The following is a 22,418-nucleotide window of genomic DNA, read 5'->3' as shown; positions in this document are numbered from 1 at the left end:
ATGGGTAAAGTGTGTGCTGGACATTAATTATAGTATTTAATTAATGTTAGTGTACAGAAAATATTTAACTGATAATCTGATAATTAATATTTTAATTGATAAATAATTATGTAAAATTTGTTTCTATTATAATATAATAAACATATTTTAGGTGTGTGTGGTGCAGGTCGTATAAGGTAGGAAGTTTGTTGTGCTCTGTACATGAAGACACTGGTAGCCATGTTGTACGTTTCTAAGTCTTCTTTATTGGTTCCAGTTCCAAACAGTATCAGTCTTAGTTCAGCCATGTACCAGCTCCTACACCAGCCCCACCAGGAGCAGCCTGCCTAGCTGCTCAGCCCATCTCCAACTGTCACCACTCATTCACACAGGCACCCAGGCATTCCACGCATTACAGTCACACCAACATTCCGCTACCATCTCTCACTCTGGTTGAGCAGCTAGGAGGACCTAGGCTGATTACAATTAAATGTAATACTCAGGATATAACATTATCCCTTTCCTTTTAAAATGAAAATAAAGATTACAATACTAAAGCAGAGAACTATACACAAAAGAAGCAGTAATGTTCGTAATTCAAGGATGCAACTAAAAGTAAAACATCACAAAAGAGAGAACAATGCAAATAAAGAAAAGATGGGCAAAATACGACATATAAAAACATGCATCAAAATTCCCCATCCTCTCTCATGAAGATTAAGTCATATCAAAACGTGAAATAAATGATCAAATCATAAACTATGTTAAAACGCAGAGAAGCAGACTAACACTGCGTACTTTTGGGAAGGAATAAAAATTGTCAAGCAATTTAAATTACAAACTAGCAATAACCCCATCCTTCCCCATGAACATTTGAAAATAAAGTAGTGAAGTGTGCACACACCCCACGACAAACACCCGAGGCCAGAAACAGACAACAAGGGAGAACCAACACTACAGATACACCTGTACCACAATATGGACCACATAGAGGGTACACACAGTGAGGCGCAGGGCGACTTACACACGACAACATCTGAAGCACGGGGCGACTTACACAGAACAACATGTGACGTGCAGGGCGACTTACACACAACAACACCTGAAGTGCAGGACGACTTCCACAGGACAACACGTGAGGCGCAGGGCGACTTACACACAACAACACCTGAAGCGCAGGGCGACTTACACAGGACAACACGTGAGGCGCGGGGCGACTTACCCACAACAACATCTGAAGCACAGGGCGACTTACACAGGACAACATGTGAGGCGCGGGGTGACATACACAAAACAACATCTGAAGCGCAGGGCGACTTACACAGGACAACACATGAAGCGCAGAGCGACTTACACACATACAAACAGACAAGACGTGCAGCGCAAGACGGCTTTCCAACACAACACAAAGAAGTGGGAAACCACCCACCAAGACCAGAACCACCCTCATGTAAGAGATAACCTGTGATGTCCACCCACCATGAGACTAGGACGTCCCAACCATAAACAGCGTAAAACTGTGGCATCACGAAATACTAATGAAACTGTACCATAGATAATAGATATACAATATGATTAAGTGTAGAACACTGGTGAACTGTGCCCCACGCCGGTGAGCGATCTCTCACCCGAGTTGTAGAACACTGTGCACACTAAGATACAGTGCACGCATCCTGAAACTTGTATAGCAAACACACCATGTGTAACAACGGTAACAACACTTTGGATGGCAGGATTCGAACACAATACAGAATTGCCACGTTGGAATAAACCAGAATACATAGTTATAGAAGTCTAAACAGTGAGACCAAGAGCAATATCGGACGATATTAACAATGTGTAATAAATAAAAATCCCAGGACACATCAAAATTGAAAATATGACAAGTGGAATCATTTCATTAGTATATGCCAGTGAACATCTCTTCACCAAAGAGATCCAAAACTAGTTGCTCTAAACATTACCCAAGGTCCTTGCGATGTGCGGTGTCTTAAAAACGGTCCAAACAAGGTCCTAGTAACAGATGACTGACTTGGAAAAGGTCACTCGATCCCACGTACTTGACAGCCATTACGTCGTCGATCCCTGAAGTACATCTTGTAAAAGCTGCATCGTGCTTTTTGCCAGGAGACTATATTTCAACATCCAAAGGAAACGAGGTTGGTAATGAATCCAGAAGTAACGCGCAGGATTGCGCTGAAGACGTGGTTGGCAATACGAAGGTAGTGAGCAAAAAGGCAAAGTGTGCCAGCCCCAAGATGGCGGCACGTTTTCGGCGTCACGCTGGGTGGCTCCAGGCATGTAGGTTCATTCAGGAGCTGCAGAACACAGGAATCACGGTGGAGCGTCACCAAAGAACCACAGAGACCCCACACGTCTGAGGGTGAAGGTAAGGCTGCGCGCGGGTTGAGAACAGCACGGGCCATGATTTTTAAACCGCTGAGGAGCGGTTTAACTGCCATTTGTCCAGAGGGACTGCGAAGTACAAAATTATGTCATAAAAATAAGATGAAAATTCTCTCCACATGCAGAAACTAAGTTCTGTAGACAGCGCTCTGTCTCCCACGACGAAAAAAAAAAAAAACAGAGACCGCATGTGCATAACAGAATGGCAGCTCCACAACTACGGCCACAGACACCATCTCTTGACTGCTCCAATAAAAATAAACTTGACAGCTGGCAAACAGTGAAAACTACCGCAAGCAGTTTGTCACACCTTCTTGATCCAGGACAAACACACAGTAGTATACACAACTTGAAGACTGCTTTACTGAATGTGAAGATGTGGTTAAAATTCTAAAGCCTCACTCCAATCTGTCTGTTGGCAATTTGAAATGTCCATATGTGCAACTATTGCACGCAGACCCTGGAACATCTTGATCCATGACAGTCAAAATGGTCTTGTGAATCAGAAAGAAGCTTTGTGATGCACGCGTGGGTTCGTATCACATCCTCGTCGCCAAAATTATGTTGTGCTCTGTACATGAAGACACTGGTAGCCATGTTGTAAGTTTCTAAGTCTTCTTTATTGGTTCCAGTTCCAAACAGTATCAGTCTTAGTTCAGGCATGTACCAGCTCCTACACCAGCCCCACCAGGAGCAGCCTGCATAGCTGCTCAGCCCATCTCCAACTGTCACCACTCATTCACACTGGCACCCAGGCATTCCACGCATCACAGTCACACCAACATTCCGCTACCATCTTTCACTCTGGCTGAGCAGCTAGGAGGACCTAGGCTGATTACAATTAAATGTAATACTCAGGATATAACAAAGTTACTTAAGAAAAATGTTTTTTTTAAATATTGAAATATTTAAACTAATGTTTTTTATTAGGTTATGTGATAATTGTGTAGTGCTTTTTTATTTCAATTTTTTATATTTTATTTATTGTTATTATTATGGGAATATAGTTTGGTATTTTAATTATAATGATCATATTTGTATTCACTTATAATATGTATTAAAGATTGTAATAAATGTGCAATGTGTTTATTTAAAAAAGTATGTAATTATTTTATTTGTTTATTTTTTAAAGTGAACTACTGTGTTTGTAATGTTGCATAGAGTGTACTGGTATTAGTAAATTTTACCCTTTTGCAGTACAACACTTCACCTACTGTTGCACTGATTGGAGTGGGAATAATAAATGTGATCCCTCCGCAATCCAACACTTATTCTACTGTTGCACTGAATGGAGCGGGAATAGTAAACTTTACCACTCTGCAATCCAACACTTTCCCTACTGTTGCACTGACTGCAGTGGGAATAATAAATGTTATCCCTCCACAATACAACACTTTCCCTACTGTTGCATTGACTGGAGTGGGAATAGTAAATTTTACCCCTCAACAATTCAACACTTTCCCTACTGTTATGTCTGGAGCGGAAATAGTAAATGTTACCCCTCATGAATCCAACACTTTCCCTCCTGTTGTATTGACTGGAGTAGGAATAGTAAATTGCACCCCTCTGTAATGCAACACTTTCCCACTATTGCACTTATTGGAGTGGAAATAGTGAATTTTATCCCTCTGTAATACAACACTTTCCCTACTTGCACTGAGCATAGTGGGAATAGTAAATATTACCCCTGTGCAATTCAACACTTTTCCCCACTGTTGCATTTATTGCATTGGGAACAGTAATTTGTACTTTTCCTGAGTATACGTTTTTTGTTTACTGTTTTATAAGTTGGAGTGGCTATACTATATGTATTATTTTTGGAATTGTATACTTTAGTTTTCATTAATTACATTGATATTATAATGTTTTTGTCTAGTTGAAAATATAATATTTTTGATTAGTAATGTTTGTGATATGTAATATATTTTTTGTAAATGTAAATGTTTGTATTGTGTATTTTTATTTGTAATTAAATTGGCATATTTTCTAAATTGTTTACTTTATTGGCTATATATAGTATATATATATTATATGAAACAAATTATTACATTATCATATAAATGAAAATTAAATGTATATATTAACATATATGGGTGTTGAATTGTTTTGAATAAGTACAATAGTTCTATATTTTATAATATTAATAAAATAAAATACATGTAATTTTCATTATATTACTGTTACTTTTAAATATATTTGATGTTTATTATTTATGTTTTTTATATATAAAAACATGATTGTTTTGACAAGTATAAGATTTCGATATTTTTGTGGTCGATATTTTCGTGTCGATTATTTTGTAGGACGATATTAGTGACTTCAATATTCTGTCAGTAAGCCCAGATTTTGCAAGGTAGCGAAATGTCTGTGAAGTATCAGTTGGTGGCTGCAATAAAGTTCTATTAAGGTGAACCCTGTTCAGTTGCAGACATAGGGGCAAAGGCATACTACAGAAAACAGCTGAAAGACTTGATAAAAAAATTCTACAGCATTCAGAAATCCATTTTATATTTTTCAGTGAATGTTATAAATGTGGATCTCTAGTTGACACTTGTATACACCCTGTCCAAGTAGGGACCTTTCTTTCTAGTCAGGACAAGGGGATTACACACCCAAGAAAACCCCTGCTCACCCCCTTGGTAGCTTGGAACGAGCAGTCAGGCCTATTTCGGAGGCAAGGTGTTAAGTTTTTGTAAATAACTGACACAGTACACAGTGAAAACACTACAAATAGACTCTACACCTATTTAGAAAAATACAGTATCTTTATCTAAACCAAACAAGACCAAAACAACAAAAATCCAACATACACAACTCAAAATATGACTTTTAAAAGGTTTCTAGCAATTCTGTCCATTGAAAACTATGGATGCGGTGATTTTATAACAAGTACCTCAAATGCTTCAAAATGCACAGGAATACAGCTGCAGAGAAGAGATATGTCGCAAAGCACAGGGATGCATCGGTTTCTGAGTCCGCCGGGAGGTGATGCGTTAGTTCTGCTGCACACAGGAGAAGTGTTGCTTTGAATCCGACCTGTGAGGGGAAGCGATGCGTCAAATTCCAAGGCAATTCTCATCCGTAGGTGATGCGTGGAAAATCTTACGGCACAGGTGCGATGCTTGGAAATCCAGAATGCGCTGGAGGTAGATGCAGCAGCGGCAAACAGTCTCTTGGCTGATTTCTTAAGCCACGTCAAGCAAAGTGTTGTTTCTTTTAGCTGCACAGCAGGGCCTGCTTCGAAGTCAGTGTGGTAGTCTTGGGCTTACGGAGACATGGTGCACTGAACTTGGTGAGCGGTAATTCTTTGGGCCACTGACAGGTGCTGAGTCGATTTGTTCGGACACACAGGGCTGTGCGTCTGAATTTTCTTCCACACAGAGGTGCTGCATCAAAGTAAACAGCCACAAGAAGATTTTGATGGTTTCTTCAGGTCTTTGCAGCAGGAACAACCTCTAAGGGCCCTGAATTGGAATTGGCACCACAAGGCAGGTCAGAACTCCCAGCAGTGGAGTTCAGGGATGCTGCAAGTGAAGTCTTTGAGTTCCTGAGCCTTCTTAATAAGAGGCAAACTCTACTTCAAACCCTTGGAGAATCTTCATAAGCAGGATACCACAGCAAGGCAAATGTCCAGCCCTTTCCACTGCGCACATACAGAAGCAGCAACTGCAGACCAACTCAGAGAGCAACACACAGCAAAGGGCCAGTGCTCCTCCTGGCTGCTCTTCTTCTTGGCATAGTCCTCTTAATCTAGGAGTGTTCTTGCAATCTGGGGTTTTAGGTCCAATACTTATACACCTTTTAGTCTTTGAAGTCTTTGTAAAGAAAGTCTCTCTTGCTTAGTAAAAGCAGTTCTGTCCTCCCTGGTCCAGCAACATGACAGGGGGTTGAGACAGCATTGTGAAGAGCAGATATAGCCCTATTCATGTGCAGGTGACAGCTCCTCCCACCATCTCAGGATGGCCATTCAGCCTGGTGATGCCCATCAGCATATACAGGGCACACCCCAAATCCTGTTGTGTGACTGTCTGGAATGAATGCACAAACAGGCACCTGTCAATCTAAACTAGACGCTGATTCCAGAGGCAGGCAGAGGCACAGGATGCTTGAACCAGAAAATGCACAATTTCTAAAAGTGACATTTTCAAACACACAATTTAAAAACCACCTTTACTAAAAGATATAATAAATCCTGAGCTCCGAGAGTCCAACTCTCTATCTGCTCTCAATTGAAATTGTTACGTTACAAGGCAGCTACAACGATAGCGTATAGGAGAGCTAGCCCTTTCAATAGTGAAAAACAAAATTGGCAGTATTTCACTGTCAGGATCTGTACAAACACACCAGTACCTGTCCTACCTTTCACATAAAGTACACCCTGTCCATGGGGGTACCTTGTGCCTACTTAGGGATGCCTTACATGTAGTAAAGGGGAAGGTTATAACCTTGTAAGTGGATACAATTGCCAGGTCAACATGGCAGTTGAAAACTGCACTCACAGCCACTGCAGAGCAGGCCTGAGACACATTTACAAGGCTACTCATGTGGTTGGCACAACAAGTGCTGCAGTCCCCTTATTAGCATATGATTTACAGGCCCTGGGCACACATAGTGCAGTTTACTAAGGACTTACCAGTTAATCAAATATGCCAATCATGGATAACCAATTAGAATCACAATTTACACAGGCAGCACCTGCACTTTAGCACAGATCAGCAGTTGTAAAGTGCCCAGAGTACCTAAACCAGTAAAAATGGAGTTAAAATCACAGGAGGTAGAGGCAAAAAAGATGGGGAAAACCATTCCAAGGATGCCAGGACTAATAGTGAAAAGTAAGACCTGGTGTGCTGGTAAAAGAGAGAAAGTAGATGATGGATAACCTAGTTGATTGGAGGAGGTGCTGGTATATTATAATTGATTATTGCCTGTGGTCCTGATTTGATTTTGTTGGTGACTCAATGAATGAATGAATGAACTATATAGCACGCACAGACTCCAACGAATGTCCCAGTGCTGGCCTTGTGAGAAAACCTGCCGTCTGCCAAATAGGTGATTGCATTATTCATTTTGCTGGATAAGCCATGTTTTTATTTTTTTCCTCAAAACAGGAAGCTCTGAAATGGAATGGAGTTCTCTAGGGAGTTTATCCCATTTCTTCGGGGCCAAGGAAAGAGAACAATCTTCCACCTGTTCTTGCATGGCGAATTTTAGGAATCCTGGCTAAAAACCTATGGGAGGATGGCAGTTGTCTGAGGGAGCTATACGTACATATCCTCCCCCTCAGATAGACCGCTCCTTTCCCATGGAAAGCTTTATGTGCCAGGTCCAAATTCTTGAAAAAAATCCTCTTTTTATAGGCAGCCAGTGTAGTGCCTTTAACTGGGGAGTCATATGCATTCTTGGAGCCAAGTTGAGAATTAATCTAGCTGCCGCATTCTGTACTACCTGTAAACTGCTGAGCAAGTAGTCTGGGAGGCCCAAGTGGAGATCATTTCCATAATCAAGCCTCAAGGTGATCAGGACTTGGACCACCATTTTCCTAGTCTCTATTGTAAAAAAAGGGAAGCATTTCTTTAGAGATTGTAGGATCCTAAAACAGGAGCCTACCAATGTCTGGATGTGTAGTTAAAAAGGCAGGGCACTATCAATTTTAATTCCATTTTTTTTTTACGACATTCTGTTGTGCCCCTGGGGAGGAGTATCTTGCGGCCACCAAGTCCTCCATATTTCAGGAGAGATATCACCAATGAACAAGATCAAAGTTTTATCGGGGTTGCATTTTAGCTGGTACAGCAATAACCAGTTGAAGACATTGGAAAGACAAGATTTACTGGCTTTTCCATTACATTACTTTCCCTTTTCACAGGTAAAAAGCTGCTGAGTATTGTCTGCGTATGATATTACTTTCACCCCCAGAGCCTCTGCCAGCCCAGCTAGGGTAGTAAGGTATGTGTTAATAATGTGGGACTCCATGACAAATTCTGGTGCACTCCTACAACTAGTTCACGAACAGGGGCTGCATATTGAGGGATCCATACTTCTTGACTCCTGTTATTTAGGAATGAGGTTAGCCACTTCAGATTGAAATCCGTCGATAAGTCCAGCAATATCAGGACGACCTTGGCCCCTTTGTCAAGCGTGTCTTTAATATGTTCATCTATTTCTAGTATTGCTTTTCTGTGCTACAATTAGCTCTGAAACCTGACTGACTGGGTTGAAGAGGTTATTGTTCGAAAGGTAACTCGAGATGTGTGAGTTAATATGCTTCTCCAAGATTTTTGAGAATGCTGGAAGAAGTGAGATAGGCTTGTAGTTGGTTTGCACTTTGGGGTCCGCCTTGGGCTTTTTAAGTACGGGGAAGACTTTTTTGCATGTTTCCATCTGACGGGCATTATGCTGGACTCTAGTTATTCATTTAAGACTCTGTTAATTACTGGGTTAATGGTCTGAGCTACTTCGGTCAGAAGGCTGGGTGGGCACGGATCCACATGAGACCCTGATTTGAGTTGCTTAATGGTCTCAAAGATTCCTCCATGGAGAAATGAGGGAGCGTGGTTAGCGTGGACGTCTTTTGAGTTTTCCTGATTCTGTGTGAGCTTACCTCTACAGTGCTGCTATTCTATAGCTGGATGGTGTTTAGCAGGCTAGCTAGGTTTGTAGTTATTTTCTCATGGAAATACTCGGCCAACTGATTACACCATTTGCCTGATGTGTGTAGATGATTAGTTATCGCCTCCGGATTAAGAAATGATTTTACGATTTGAAAAATATCCTTGGATTTATTTCCGGATTGTACAATTTTCCTTTCAAACAACATTTTCTCTAGTTGTACCTGGAGATAGTACTTCTTTAATGATTTTCTATAGGTGTCCTTGTCCATCAACTTATCATTTTTTTGCCACTTTCTTTTGAGGCATTTACAGTGTTTTTCGCAAGACCAGAGGTTTTCATTAAACCATGGGGCCAATTGTTTAGCTTGAAAGGATTGTATGATGGTGATGGGTGCTAAGTCATTGGTATTGTTGCGTATCTGGTCATTAGTGTGCTCTGCATCTGATTCTGGATCCCCAGACAAAGCGAGGGGGGTCTGCTTCTAGAGCACTGCGCAAATATTTTGTGAAAGGCTCTGGCTATAGTTTATGTTACTTCCAAGCAAGGCTGGGTATTCTTGAATTTTAACCAACTGAAATTGATCAAGTAGTGATCCGTTCAGGCCATTGGGAGTGTGTGTCAGCCGTTACAGTTATAATGTTAGGAAAAGTAAGGACATCGTATCTAAAATGGAGGATACCTCAGGATCTGCCAGTTTATCAATGTGAATATTAAAGTTTCCTACCACCAGAAAGTGAGAATATTTCAGGGACCATGAGGCTAATGCATTATTCAAGCATCCCAGAAACTGGCCCGTTTGTCCAGGGGAAGACAGCAAACAGCAGAAGCCTAGACCTTCGGCGCCCTCAACTTCATCTATAGGGATTGGTGCACACTTATATTTACTCTTATATATAATGGATACCCCTCCCACTCTCCCCTTGTCATGTTCTTTCCGGAGGATTTTATAACCTCTGCGGATGGCATTAGCTATTGTTGGGTTCGAGAACTCATTAAGCCAGGTTTTTGTAAGAAACATAAAGTCTGGCGTTTCATCCTCAACCAACATGCATTTTGTGTTTCTGCATTGAAAAAACATTCAGAAAAACCACTGAATACTTATCAGTTCTTAACCCAACTATAGGCGCATTAGTGGCAGACTTTCTTGTGTCTGGAGCCTTCGTGGTCCAGTTGCACCTAGTGCACACAAAAAATCATTGCTCCGAATGGAGGGCGGACAGTATGGTATGCAGGGTTGTTTAGGGGCTAGGCTGCGTAAAAAGTAAGTAATTTGAGGCATGCCTTCTGCATAAAAACCAGCCGAGTGGCAATGAAGGATTCAGGTACAGAAATTCTTTGTGACAACTTAACTGCAAAATTCTATTAACCTTTTTTGTGCAACAGTGAAATGTTTTCCATTCGGGGACCATTTCCTTTTTTTTCTTTTTTTAAAGTCATTGCTGTGACCTGAATGGCCACCATAGCGACTGGCCTCTAAGCTAAGGGTCACTATTGGGTAAGAAGCTTGGAAAATGCTCTAGGAAGGCATTTTGGTACAGATCTTTATTGCAATTGTAGCACTAAATGTGCCCTTTTATTTTGTGTGTGCAGAAAAGTGTGGGTAAAAATGTTTCATTTAGGGTTTTAAGTATTTCCAGGTGGGAAAAGAGCAGCGTCACTTATGGCCTTGAGGTATATTTTTCTCTCGAAGTGGCCCTTAGGCCTTGGTAACTGATTCCACAGCAGTTCTAATCAATTTCTTTCCACTTTATTTATTGCAGGGCTAGTAGTATCAGCTAATGATGAGATGAGCTGGTTTCAAGGGAGTCATTTGCCCAAGTGATAACTTCAGTTTAGGAGCAGATGGAGAAATACTTCTCCACCCATTAAAATGTCATTTGAAATCCTCTCTATTGGTAAAGATATGTTTTGGGTTGCTGTTCCAAAAATTCCACTCTGGCATTTTTCTGCATAACCCAAATGTACCTTTTTGCCATTGTCCGTGGTCACATGAATGTTAGTGGCTCTCCTGTGGTGTGATGTGTATTCTTTCTAGGCATGGGGACAAAAGGGCTATGAGTATGGGGAGGATATTCCTCTCATGAGCAGGATGGCCTGGGATATGGTATTACACCCTTACTTAGCTTTAAAGAGTATCTTACTGGCTGAACATATCCACTTTCTGACTTTTGAAGCTGCCTGACTCAGCACTCCACACCTAGACCTGCCTGCCCTTTGTCCCACTAGACAGTTTAGATTCAGACCCAGGGGAAGGTACAGAACAGACCAGAACCAGTTGAAGGGGAAGGTAAAGTGAAATACCTTCACACACAGTCTGGCACTAGGAATAAAAAGTGGCATCCTCAAAACCACTCATCATGACACTCCTGGACCTGTGGAAGATTCAGAACAAGGGCTGTCCTGATGTATGAAGAAGGAAGACTGGACTTGCTTGCCTTGAACCAAGAAAACCAGAAGTGACTCCAAGGGTCAATATTCTGAGCTCCTACAGAGACACCACAAGCTTCCTGAGGCCTTTCCTGCAACTGCCCAACACCAACTGATCCTGCTTGAGCCCTGCTGCTGTCCTCTACCAGAGTGCATCCTGAACCACAAGAGGTGCCTCCACAGGTCCTAGACTCTTAGCTGGTTTCAGAGTGTCCTCCTCCTACATTAAATCTGCAAGAACTGAACTCTAGCTAAAACATTCAGACATTTGGGGTTCCTTATGATGGCGAATGACTGCCTGAGTCTTCTGCCAATGCAAAGATCTGACAGCAACCTGCTCTTCACGCTAGCAATGATCTCCTCGTGGCTCCCACTAATGTGAAGCTCAGGCCCGGGAACTTCATGCGGAACTGGACTGTATAAGAAGGTAAGTTCCTCGCTGGTACAATCCTGGTCCCTGCATGTGACACGCGAATCATCCTGCACTTGCACAACCAGATTACCGTGAGTGGCACCTTTTGCTTCTTGGTGCTATTTTTAGACTAAACTTTAAAAATGAATAACTCTGGTTCTCCTTATTGCATTTTTCGTAATTTTTGTGTGATTTTATTAAAATGTATTTATCTTAATTGATTTGGGATTTTTTTTGTGTTGTGTTTTCACTTTATTATTATTTCAGTGTTGCAAAAATACTTTACATGTTACCTTTATGTCAAGGCTGACTGCTTTTGTGCCAAGCTACCAGAGGTTTAAGTACATGTATCTGTGGTGCATTTTATAGTTCACTGTAGGAAATAGCTTTTCACTAAATTAACCTGTGCCTAATAGTCTGGGACTTGGCACAAAAGCAGTCAGGCTTAACTTGAAGGCAATGTGTTAAGTATTTGTGCAGCATACACTGGGGCAGGCGGAGAACTCCGCTCCGCCGCCGGGGTGTATGGAGATTTGCCTACTCCGCATTCTGCGGAGAAAGTGGACAAGACAAATCTCCGCACACTCAGGAGCGGAGTGGAGTTGGCCAGCCCCCGCCTCCACCCCCCTATTAATAATGAATTCTACATCAATGAAAAGTAAATTAAAAAGCACTTACCTGTACTGTGGCATCCACAGGCTGCCCTTCTCCTCTTCCTCGCTGTCTCTGGTAATCTTTGCAAAAACTGCGCATGCGCGCCTGCCCGCGCATGCACAGTTTTCTCAAGGATCACCAGAGACGGGGAGGAAGAGGAAGAGGGCAGCCTGGGGACATCGCAGTACAGTTAAGTGCTTTTTAATTAATGTAGAATTAATTGTTAATAGGGGTTGGAGGCGGGTGGCGGAGCAAAGTTCCGTGGAGTTTATTCACAACTCCGTGGACCTCCGCGTAGCCCTGCTATGCCAACTACGCCTAGGGTTACCATACACACAGTAATAACATCTTTAAAAAACAACTCAAGAAACATCCTACACTAATTTAGAAAAATAGAAATCATTTTATTAATAAGCATCCTACTCTAATTTAGAAAAAATGAAACAATTTTAATAAATTGTTTGACCCCAAAACAAAATAACTTGAATCAGTAGAAGTGGAGTTGAGGTTTATAGTAAAAATAGTACCTGAAATATCAAACCACTAACCAGGACAATCTAGAAGCACGAGACCAGGGCAAACTCAAACATTATGGTCAACCATGATTGAGCACAGTTTTGGACCCAGTCTCATCTTACCTTCAGACTTAGCAGAAATATTAAAGAAAACGTTGCTAGGAAGGTAAGGTTCTGCAGGGCATGGGTGCCAGTGGATGAGGTTGTGGTGAGGATGTCTCCATTCGGACTTTGTCACTTTTTTGTATGTCAAGAATCTCCAGTGGGCATAAACAACAGGGCTATACCCAAATCACCCTATGATACCTGGGTATAAGGGACAATATATATAACAAGGAGAAAGAAAGGTATCAAGGAAATAATACATCAAACATTAAAGAAGAGAGCACATTTAATTACCCCTTCATGAGTATCAAATATTCGTTTTGAGTGCATCTGACATCATTTTCAAAATATCACAACAACAGGCGCTTATTCAAAGAAAGACACAATGACATAAATCACACAACATCAATTCTGTACAAAACACACAAAATCTACTACACATAACAATTAACCTACATACAGATTTTTTACATCAGTGTCCCCTTCTAAATTGCAGGCGGACCACTGGGAGGTAGTCGAACACAGGGGGAAACACAGGACAAAGAGGGCAAAAGTGGCCCAAAATATTACAAGTGTTTCAATAACAATCAATGAAACACTAAGACTCTGGTGACTCCTCCATCCAATGTCTGTCGACGTGACCACGTTTCAGCCAGAATAAATTTGTGGCCTCTTCAGGACAAAGGTTGAACAATAAATGTATCTTTCTAATTTTTTTCTTGCGTGACTGCTCAAACAATGCACGACAAATTTCTGCCAGCCAGGAGGAACTTCGAGGCGTTGCGCGCGCTTATGCACAGGTGCTATTCAATAGATTCGACCACCGGTTCTCCACAAAGTTTTGGATCGAGGTCGGGTCGATCTCCACATGCAGTCCTTGCTCCGACGTCAGCCACACACACTCAATGAGGTGTAACGACCGGGCGTTACGAGTCCTACCCGGAACTACAACTCTTGCAAGAGTTGTAGTTCCGGGTAGGACTCGTAACGCCCGGTCGTTACACCTCATTGAGTGTGTGTGGCTGACGTCGGAGCAAGGACTGCATGTGGAGATCGACCCGACCTCGATCCAAAACTTTGTGGAGAACCGGTGGTCGAATCTATTGAACAGCACCTGTGCATAAGCGCGCGCAACGCCTCGAAGTTCCTCCTGGCTGGCAGAAATTTGTCGTGCATTGTTTGAGCAGTCACGCAAGAAAAAAATTAGAAAGATACATTTATTGTTCAACCTTTGTCCTGAAGAGGCCACAAATTTATTCTGGCTGAAACGTGGTCACGTCGACAGACATTGGATGGAGGAGTCACCAGAGTCTTAGTGTTTCATTGATTGTTATTGAAACACTTGTAATATTTTGGGCCACTTTTGCCCTCTTTGTCCTGTGTTTCCCCCTGTGTTCGACTACCTCCCAGTGGTCCGCCTGCAATTTAGAAGGGGACACTGATGTAAAAAATCTGTATGTAGGTTAATTGTTATGTGTAGTAGATTTTGTGTGTTTTGTACAGAATTGATGTTGTGTGATTTATGTCATTGTGTCTTTCTTTGAATAAGCGCCTGTTGTTGTGATATTTTGAAAATGATGTCAGATGCACTCAAAACGAATATTTGATACTCATGAAGGGGTAATTAAATGTGCTCTCTTCTTTAATGTTTGATGTATTATTTCCTTGATACCTTTCTTTCTCCTTGTTATATATAAGAATCTCCAGTGGGACACAGCTCCAGCCTGTAGCCAACGAGGGTTCCACAAGACCAGATACCCTTCCTGAGAGGACCAACTAAACAGGATTTGCTCCTATAGAGAAGAATGTAGCAGGAGTAACTGCGATGTCGAATGAGCGGAGATGCACATTGGGTAGACCAGCGATTAGTTAGGTCCCAGTCTCCTGTGAGTTCTCAGGCCACATTTTAGTGGAAAAATGTTTAAGTCCCAGGTTTCAGTTGTTGGATCTTTGGGCACCTTTAGCATCACTTTCAAGGATTGGAGACTGGCAGGGTACCACCTAGAGGAGAGTATTCACTTCAGGCAGGGTCCAGATGCAGGTTTAAGGTTGTTTTAACTTGTTGTGTTTCTGTAGCTCAGTACAAGAGGCCAGCCAACTATCTCTTTGAGTCACTCATATAGTCCTGGGATCAAGCAACAAGACAGGCCTCAGGCAGCCGGGCAGTCACCTGAGGGTATAATGCAGGCGTCAAGCAGCAAGGCAGTCCTCTGATTCACAAATCAGTCCTTCTGGTGATCCTCCATAGGTGAACTGAGCAGTTGGTCTGAGGGTCCAGTATTTATAAGTGGTCCTAGACTTTGAAGTAGGAGAAACTTCTAGGCTCTCCCTCCATTTGGTTCCGGAAATTTCCTTACTTCTACTGCCCAGACCACAAGAGGTCAAGGGTGACAAATGGGTGATGTTAGGTTTTTTGCATGTTTGCAGAAGGCAGCCCTTTGAAATCTAAATGGGGCTTAAGTTGGCTATGTCCTATCCATCCTGTCACAATGGCTTATCCTACCAACAGCTAGTTAACCTTTTTCTTACTATTTGGGAAAAATACAAAAATACAAAACTGCCAACTATTCACAGTTGTGACCCAGGACACATGCTGAAGGTGCCAAAGGGTTAGATCAAGAAAAGGCCAACTTTCTAAATGTGGCATTTTCAGAATATTGACTTTATATACAATTTTACAATTATAAAAGGTTTTAAATTACAATGCTTTTAAGACCAAAAAGGACATTTCAACCTGTTCCCAATCAAATATTAGCATGTCTTAAATGTAATAAAGTAACCCAATGTTATCCAATGGGAGAGGAAGTCTTCACAGTAGTGAAAAATGTATCAAAGAGTTATGCTAAAGGTTATGCTTATGGTCGTTGACAGGGTCAAGATGCAAGAAGCAAAGGGTCGATACATTGGAGTCAAATCGCAGGATCAAAGGTGATGTGTCATCGTCGAGCTGAGCAAATCAGAGATACTTCATTGTCTAGCCACAGGAATTAGGCAATGCGTTGGGAACAGAAGGTGATGTGCCACACAGTCTGCGATGCGAGGTACATGGTCCCTGCAACATTTGCGGTGCATCAAGGGTGATAAACCAGTTCTGATTGGCGCATTGTTGTTGATTTATGGATTTTCAACAGTTGCATCACGTTATACCCACTTCCAAGGGCCCCAAACTGAATTGGCATCACTTGGCAGGGCAAGACTTGCAGCAAACAAAGTCCAGGTACCGTTGCAAATAGATGAGATGTCTGTGATTACCTGATTTGATGGGGTCAGAGACACATTACTTATACCCAGTTGCACCTTTGAAGTATAGGTGACTTCAATGAGGTGCTTTGAAGTGCACATAGGTCCTCCCTCCCAGCTCTGGCTCCAGAATCACTAAAGGTGGTATGCAGCCTTTTTTGTGGGGACAGGACAGAGCCTATTCAGGTGTGTCAGCTCCTCCCACCCATCCTGCAAAGGATCGCCCATCAGGATGTGTATGGCCATTCAGTCACAACAAAGCTCCCTTTGTATGTGGCTACCTTGAGGGAATGCACAAAGTTCAGCTGTCGCCCACCCCGGACAATGTTGGCCAGCTTCTGGTTTCTGTGTAGGCGAAAGGAAAAAATGGGCATTGTTCCTTGTCCCTTCTTGGTTCCAGGTTAGATACATGGTCCTTTCGGAGGCATTTACCTTACTCACTGTGATGTTTTTTTGCAGATTATAAGACGTGGGGAGCTTAATTAGACCACCTAATTAATACCTATTGTGGTGTTTAGGCAAGGCTCATTGATTTTCAGACTGGAGCACATCGTCCCTTCTACTACCAAAAAAACAGTTTTGTAGGTGGCTGTGTGCTTTTGAAGCATATGACTCTTCATTGGCAGGGGAAGGCTTAGCTCAATTTTCAAATAAGCAATGTTACTGACACAATTTATTTGTTTTGTGTTGCAAAAGTTGTATGATTTTACATGAGAAGGACTGAAGTTGTTGTTGTTTACTTGGATCATATTGGGGCGATGCCATATAACGTTTTGAGGAAAAACAATTTTGTGAAACAATAGAGCAAAAATTAATAGATCATTCCTTGTTTACTGATTTATACTTCTATGGTAGTCATATGGTCTAGTGGTCTACTGGGTAGTAATGAAAACCTAACTAGCAGGTGTAGTTACAGAGAAGCTGGGTAAAGGTCAAGAGTCCAGCACATTACACCCCTATAGCCCAGGAAGAAAACAAGAAATTCCACAAAGTTATTACCTATTTCAAAGCTTCCATCAACGATGCCAACTACAGAAGAGGGAAGGTCAAATCTTCTTTCAATTTGGGTGATAGAACTTTTCATATAACTTCCGGAAAGGGCTTTGGCAAAGTAAGAGAAGGAGAGTGCTATTAAGAACACCTGGGGAAGCAATAAATGAATACATGAATACATACATACTAAATTACACTGTAATAAAACATCAAGGATCTTTGAAAATTAACAAATCAGCAAGTATTTGTCTCAAAATAGAATGTCGCTAGATGAACATAGAGTCTTAAATATGTGGTAGAAAGATTATTTCTTTTAATACATAGGACCTGATTTAGAGTTTTGCCGAGCAGTACTTCATCACATTGAGATATGATGCACTTGTAATAAGGCAGATGGAGTCTCCATTACGTTTCTGAAGGGATGCCCATATACCAGCTCTAAATCAGGGCCTTAGTTATCAAGTTCAATGCAAAAACCCCATCTTAGGTGACATGCCAATATTATGGTTTCTTAATAGAATGCCAAACTCATTTTAAATTTGTACAACAATAATACATGCACAAACACCATATCGGATGAGGAATTATGACTTTAGAGATGTGTATGCAATGAAAGCACAAATTATTATTTTTGTTGTTTAAAAAACATCTGGGCAATATGAAATCCTGATCAGAAGCAAGTCAAGTGGAAACGAATGTATGTATGTTAAGCTGTGAAACACACTTGTATGTAGTCAGTCTAGGCATTTTTAGGTTTCGCTAAACAAACAGCTTTAGTTTTAGCTCTCTGTGGGTTTAGCAAGACTTAAAAAGGAACTAACTAGACTAAATACAAGTGTGTTTCACAGCTTAACATACATTAATTTGTTTCCATCAGTTGTTTCTGATCACGTCCCCTTCATGCTATTGATATTCTAGGGATTGCAAGGTTTGTCACTGGCTTTGGGCCATGGCATTTTGTAGACATTTATAATAGCGCCAATTTGTATTCTCTTTAAGATTTGATAATAGGCAATGTTTTAGGGTAAATTTTTATTGAGCAGAGCTTACCGGAGAAACAATACATTGTAACATATTAAAAATAAGGTAAAAATTAGAGCGAAAAATGTAATCCCTTAAATACAATTCAAAAGAAATCATCGTCTGGTATATCTCGTTATTCAGCCTGTTAAGCAAAGTGCAAGAAGTTTATACAGCTAAATTGTGATCTTTAACCAAGCAAATTTGCTTATGTCATCCATGCAACAAAAAAAAAAGAACAAAAAACTCAAGTTTCACAGTTAGCGAGATATTTCCAAGTCTGAGAAAAAATGTTGATTGCCCCCACTCGTTTAGCATAAGCTTCTTCAAACTTTTTAGTATGCCTCATCTTATTAAGCCATTTTTCATACAACGGTACTTCCAACAATCTCCAGTTTTATAACATTAAAGAATGAGCCACCAACATTGAAATAGCTAAAAAATACCCCTCGGATTTAGACAGCGGAACCCTCTGACTTGTTATACCAAACAGGGCAGCTTCCGCAATTGGAACATAAGGTTTCTGGATTGCTCGACTGAAGTGCCCCAAAATAAATTCCCATAACAACCCCAGTTTTGGACAGGTAAGGAATATGTGCCTCCATCCCCCTTCAGATAGGGCGAGACAACGAAAACACCTATTTAAAACCTCGGGATACATTCTGTTTAGAGCCTTTAGAGGGTAATAGGCCATCCAATGAGAAAGAAAGGCCATTATTTTAAAAGTTACCAGCTCTCAGGGCCCTATTTCCCGTAGTAGATATAGTTCTCCATTCTTGACTGGAAAAAGAGCATTGGGTTTCTAAGGCTACATTCTACAAAAACTTTTCTACCCATGGGGATTCATTTTGGGCTCGTAAAAGGCGGTACCAGTTTCCTACCCCACTCCTATTTACGGAGTATAATGCGGTAGTTGCCTTAGAAGGGGACCAACTTAATATTAACTTGTATTTATTTAAAAAATGAACTATTTGCAAGTATTCAAAAAACGGTAGCTTATTCCAAACGTGGCACCTGGTCTGAACTTCTTCCCAAGTAATTATCCTCTCCCGAATAAATAACGGACTCACTACACCTAATCCAGAGTCCTGCCAATTTCTAAGGTGGTGGAGTGAATATGAAGACCCAGATCTCTACACTCATTTAATTTTAGAGTGTAAAGGCCAGAAAAGCCACTCTGTTTAAAGAAAAACTGAAGTCTACTCGACAAATCCAAAAGCGTTTTGTACCTGTTTTTTTTGGGAAGTTTAGATCTTTTGAGAAATGTGGGGATTTGAGTTCCCACTACTTGGATCATCTTATTTATAAAAAAGTTATCTAAACTTCTTGTATTAGACAATAAACAGGCTGCCAAATCCAAAAATGCTGACTCTTAGTATGTGCGAATATTTGGTAGGGCTAAGCCACCTAAGTTTGTATCTAGTTGTAGGACCGGGAGTTTAACTCTAGAGACCTTTTTATTCCAGATGAATGATCTTATCATAGACTCAAGCCCTTTAAAATAGCTAGCATTGATCTTGATAGTGATATTGGAAAAAAGAAAAATTAAAAGTGGTAAAATGGACATCTTAATGAGCGCCACTCAACCTATCAGAGTTAATGGAAGGCGTGCCCATTTTTCCTGTAAATTCTGAATCTTAAAACTAGTAGCCTCATAGTTCAGTTTAACTAGCTGGCCATAATGACCTGTAGCAAAAATCCCAAGATATCGTATAGGATCAGTGTTGATAGCCTGCTGTTTTAAATTATATGGCAAAAACTCTGCTCCAGTATTTAATATTATAATCTCTGTTTTTGTTGGGTTAGTTCTGTATCCCTCAATTAGTTCATATTGTCTGAATTCGGCCAAAGTCTGGTCTATGTTGGGCTTTTGCGGGACAAAGATATAAAATGGCATCATTGGCAAAGAGCTTTAATTTTGCCATGCCTAAAATCGGAGCTTGAATATTCCTATTAGCACGTATTTTGATCGCTAGGGGTTCTATAAAGAATGTAAATAATAAGGGCGATAAGGGACAGCCTAATCCTGGTCCCCGGATTAATATCCACAGACCCTATCAGCGCTGAGTCCTCTGGTGGCTACACTTTATACCTTACACGAAACAGGAAGAGATCTGTTCCCTTCTAGAGATCTGGTCCATCTCCTCCATCTGTTGCTATTGTTCTTTTAACGTGTAACGACTGGACACATTCAAGGGAGTCCTCACATTAAGGGGGGAGTGATGGAAGCCTGTAGGACCTCTCATAACAGCTTAAAGTAGAACAGCCTGTTTCAAGAGACTTGTAGTAATGGCTTAAGGTACCTATAACCTGCTACAGCAAAGACTCTTGTGTGTGACTGGTAGGACCTCAGATGGCAATCTAATGTACCGTAGCTTAAACCAGGAAAGCGACAATTTCAACTTTTGAAGGAGATGCAGCTCTGTTCTTTAAAATAGAAAGGCATGTTTTCTTTGTATAGGCATTATTACTCTTGCATTTGCATGAATTTCTAGTTTCATAGCAATCTGTGTTGTATTTTCTGACATATTTGATAGTTTCATGAACTATTATAAATGAGGACCAGTCAAATACTTTTAATGTCGTTTTAGTGTGACGTTTGTTTTAATCACTACTACTTCTCAGATTTATGCTCTTTTTCACAATGATTTAACCCCAAATGTGCATTATTTGACCATTTGTATTTCACTTGCTACCTTACATGCGAATTCCACCCTAAAGTGTATTGTAAAATTGTGGTTTGTACTTAGGGCCCGATTACGAAGGCGGGTGGACTTTGCGGCGGCAGTGCTGTAAGCAGTACCCGCCTCAATGCTTTGCATTGCAATGCATAACATGACAGGCATGGCGCTGTGCCTGCCACCTTGTGTATGGCAATGAAGGGGGGTACCTATACCCCCCAGTGCAGCCACACACACCCGGTAGCCCCCAACGGGCCCCCAATGTCATTCTCCGCATGCCTTTCCATGGTGGAGTCTTCGCCATGGAAAGGCATGCCCACCACCATCATCGTAATATGGATGGTGGTGCCTGCAAGGCACCGCCACCATATTGTGGGCCTTTTCCGCCTGGCAGGCAATCGTGACGATTGCGTGCCGGTGAAAAAGCGGCGGACGGTCTTTCCGTCCGCCGGAGTACCCCCCACCATGCTAATATGGCGGGGGGTGAATGGCATGCAAATCGCCACAGCGATCTGCCCGCCTTCATAAGGGCCCCCTTAGTTCGTAAACAGTATATCATGGTAAAGTCATCTTAACGGTTTGGAAACTTCAATAGGGCAAGTGAGACTGTGGAGTGGGCAAATTTAGGATATATCAGAACAAGTCAGAGTGCAGAATACAAACTTGCTGCTGACACTTGGGGCCGGATTTATCATCGGATTACATTGCCTTTGTATCATGCATGGTTTCGCAAGGTCAACGCAATCCTTAAATCAGATTCACCATTCAACACAAGGCCACCTTGTGTGGCCCTGCCTTGCTTGCTAAATCTGAAGTAAAACAAGGCAGGGAAAGTCAATGCCTTGCCTTTTACAGCCCTAGCAAGGCGCTCCATGGGTGGAGCATGGGTGTTCCACGCAATCATCCATGGATTTTGGCACATTCCGAGATTTACCAATACAGGTAAACCTGGGAATGCATCAAAATGCTATACACAATAGAGGTACAATGAGGAGAAATATATTTATTTCTGCCCATTGTTTCTCTTTCTAAATGTGAATCATTGTGCAGAGCACTTCAAAAGAGGAAAAAGCTTCTAAGGATTGTAAGTGTCCCTTCCTGCACAAAAACAACCACACTACATGTAAGGCAGGCACCTTGCACCATGATGGAAGGGTGCCTGTGGTGGTGCTAGGCTGCACTGAGTGCGTCAGTGCAAAGAGAGAGAAGGAGGTGTGATTTCTCAATAGATATGGAGTATTGCTGTACTCTCCATTTGACGCAGTGCGGCGCAGAATGTTGTCTTGGAGTGTTGCGCTTTGTTAAAGTTTGATAAATCTGGCCCCCAGTGAGCAGTTACGACTTTGTAAATGCAACATGGCGGGATGAAATTGC

At 41.5% G+C, this 22,418-nt stretch overlaps 1 protein-coding gene across 1 annotated transcript in view; it reads right to left on the bottom strand.

Moving 5' to 3' along the window:
- SLCO1C1 (solute carrier organic anion transporter family member 1C1) overlaps positions 1-22,418 on the bottom strand; it is a 536,144-nt gene that overhangs the window by 423,186 nt on the left and 90,540 nt on the right. Inside the window, exon 3 of the mRNA XM_085652717.1 lies at positions 17,350-17,491. Within this exon, the coding sequence (XP_085508843.1) occupies positions 17,350-17,491 (142 nt within the window). The remainder of the gene's footprint in view (positions 1-17,349; positions 17,492-22,418) is intronic.

The sequence above is a fragment of the Triturus cristatus genome, chromosome 4_1 (genome assembly GCF_964204655.1).
Source record: "Triturus cristatus chromosome 4_1, aTriCri1.1, whole genome shotgun sequence".
Taxonomy (NCBI): domain Eukaryota; kingdom Metazoa; phylum Chordata; class Amphibia; order Caudata; family Salamandridae; genus Triturus; species Triturus cristatus.
This window is presented reverse-complemented; position numbering and strand designations above follow the sequence as displayed.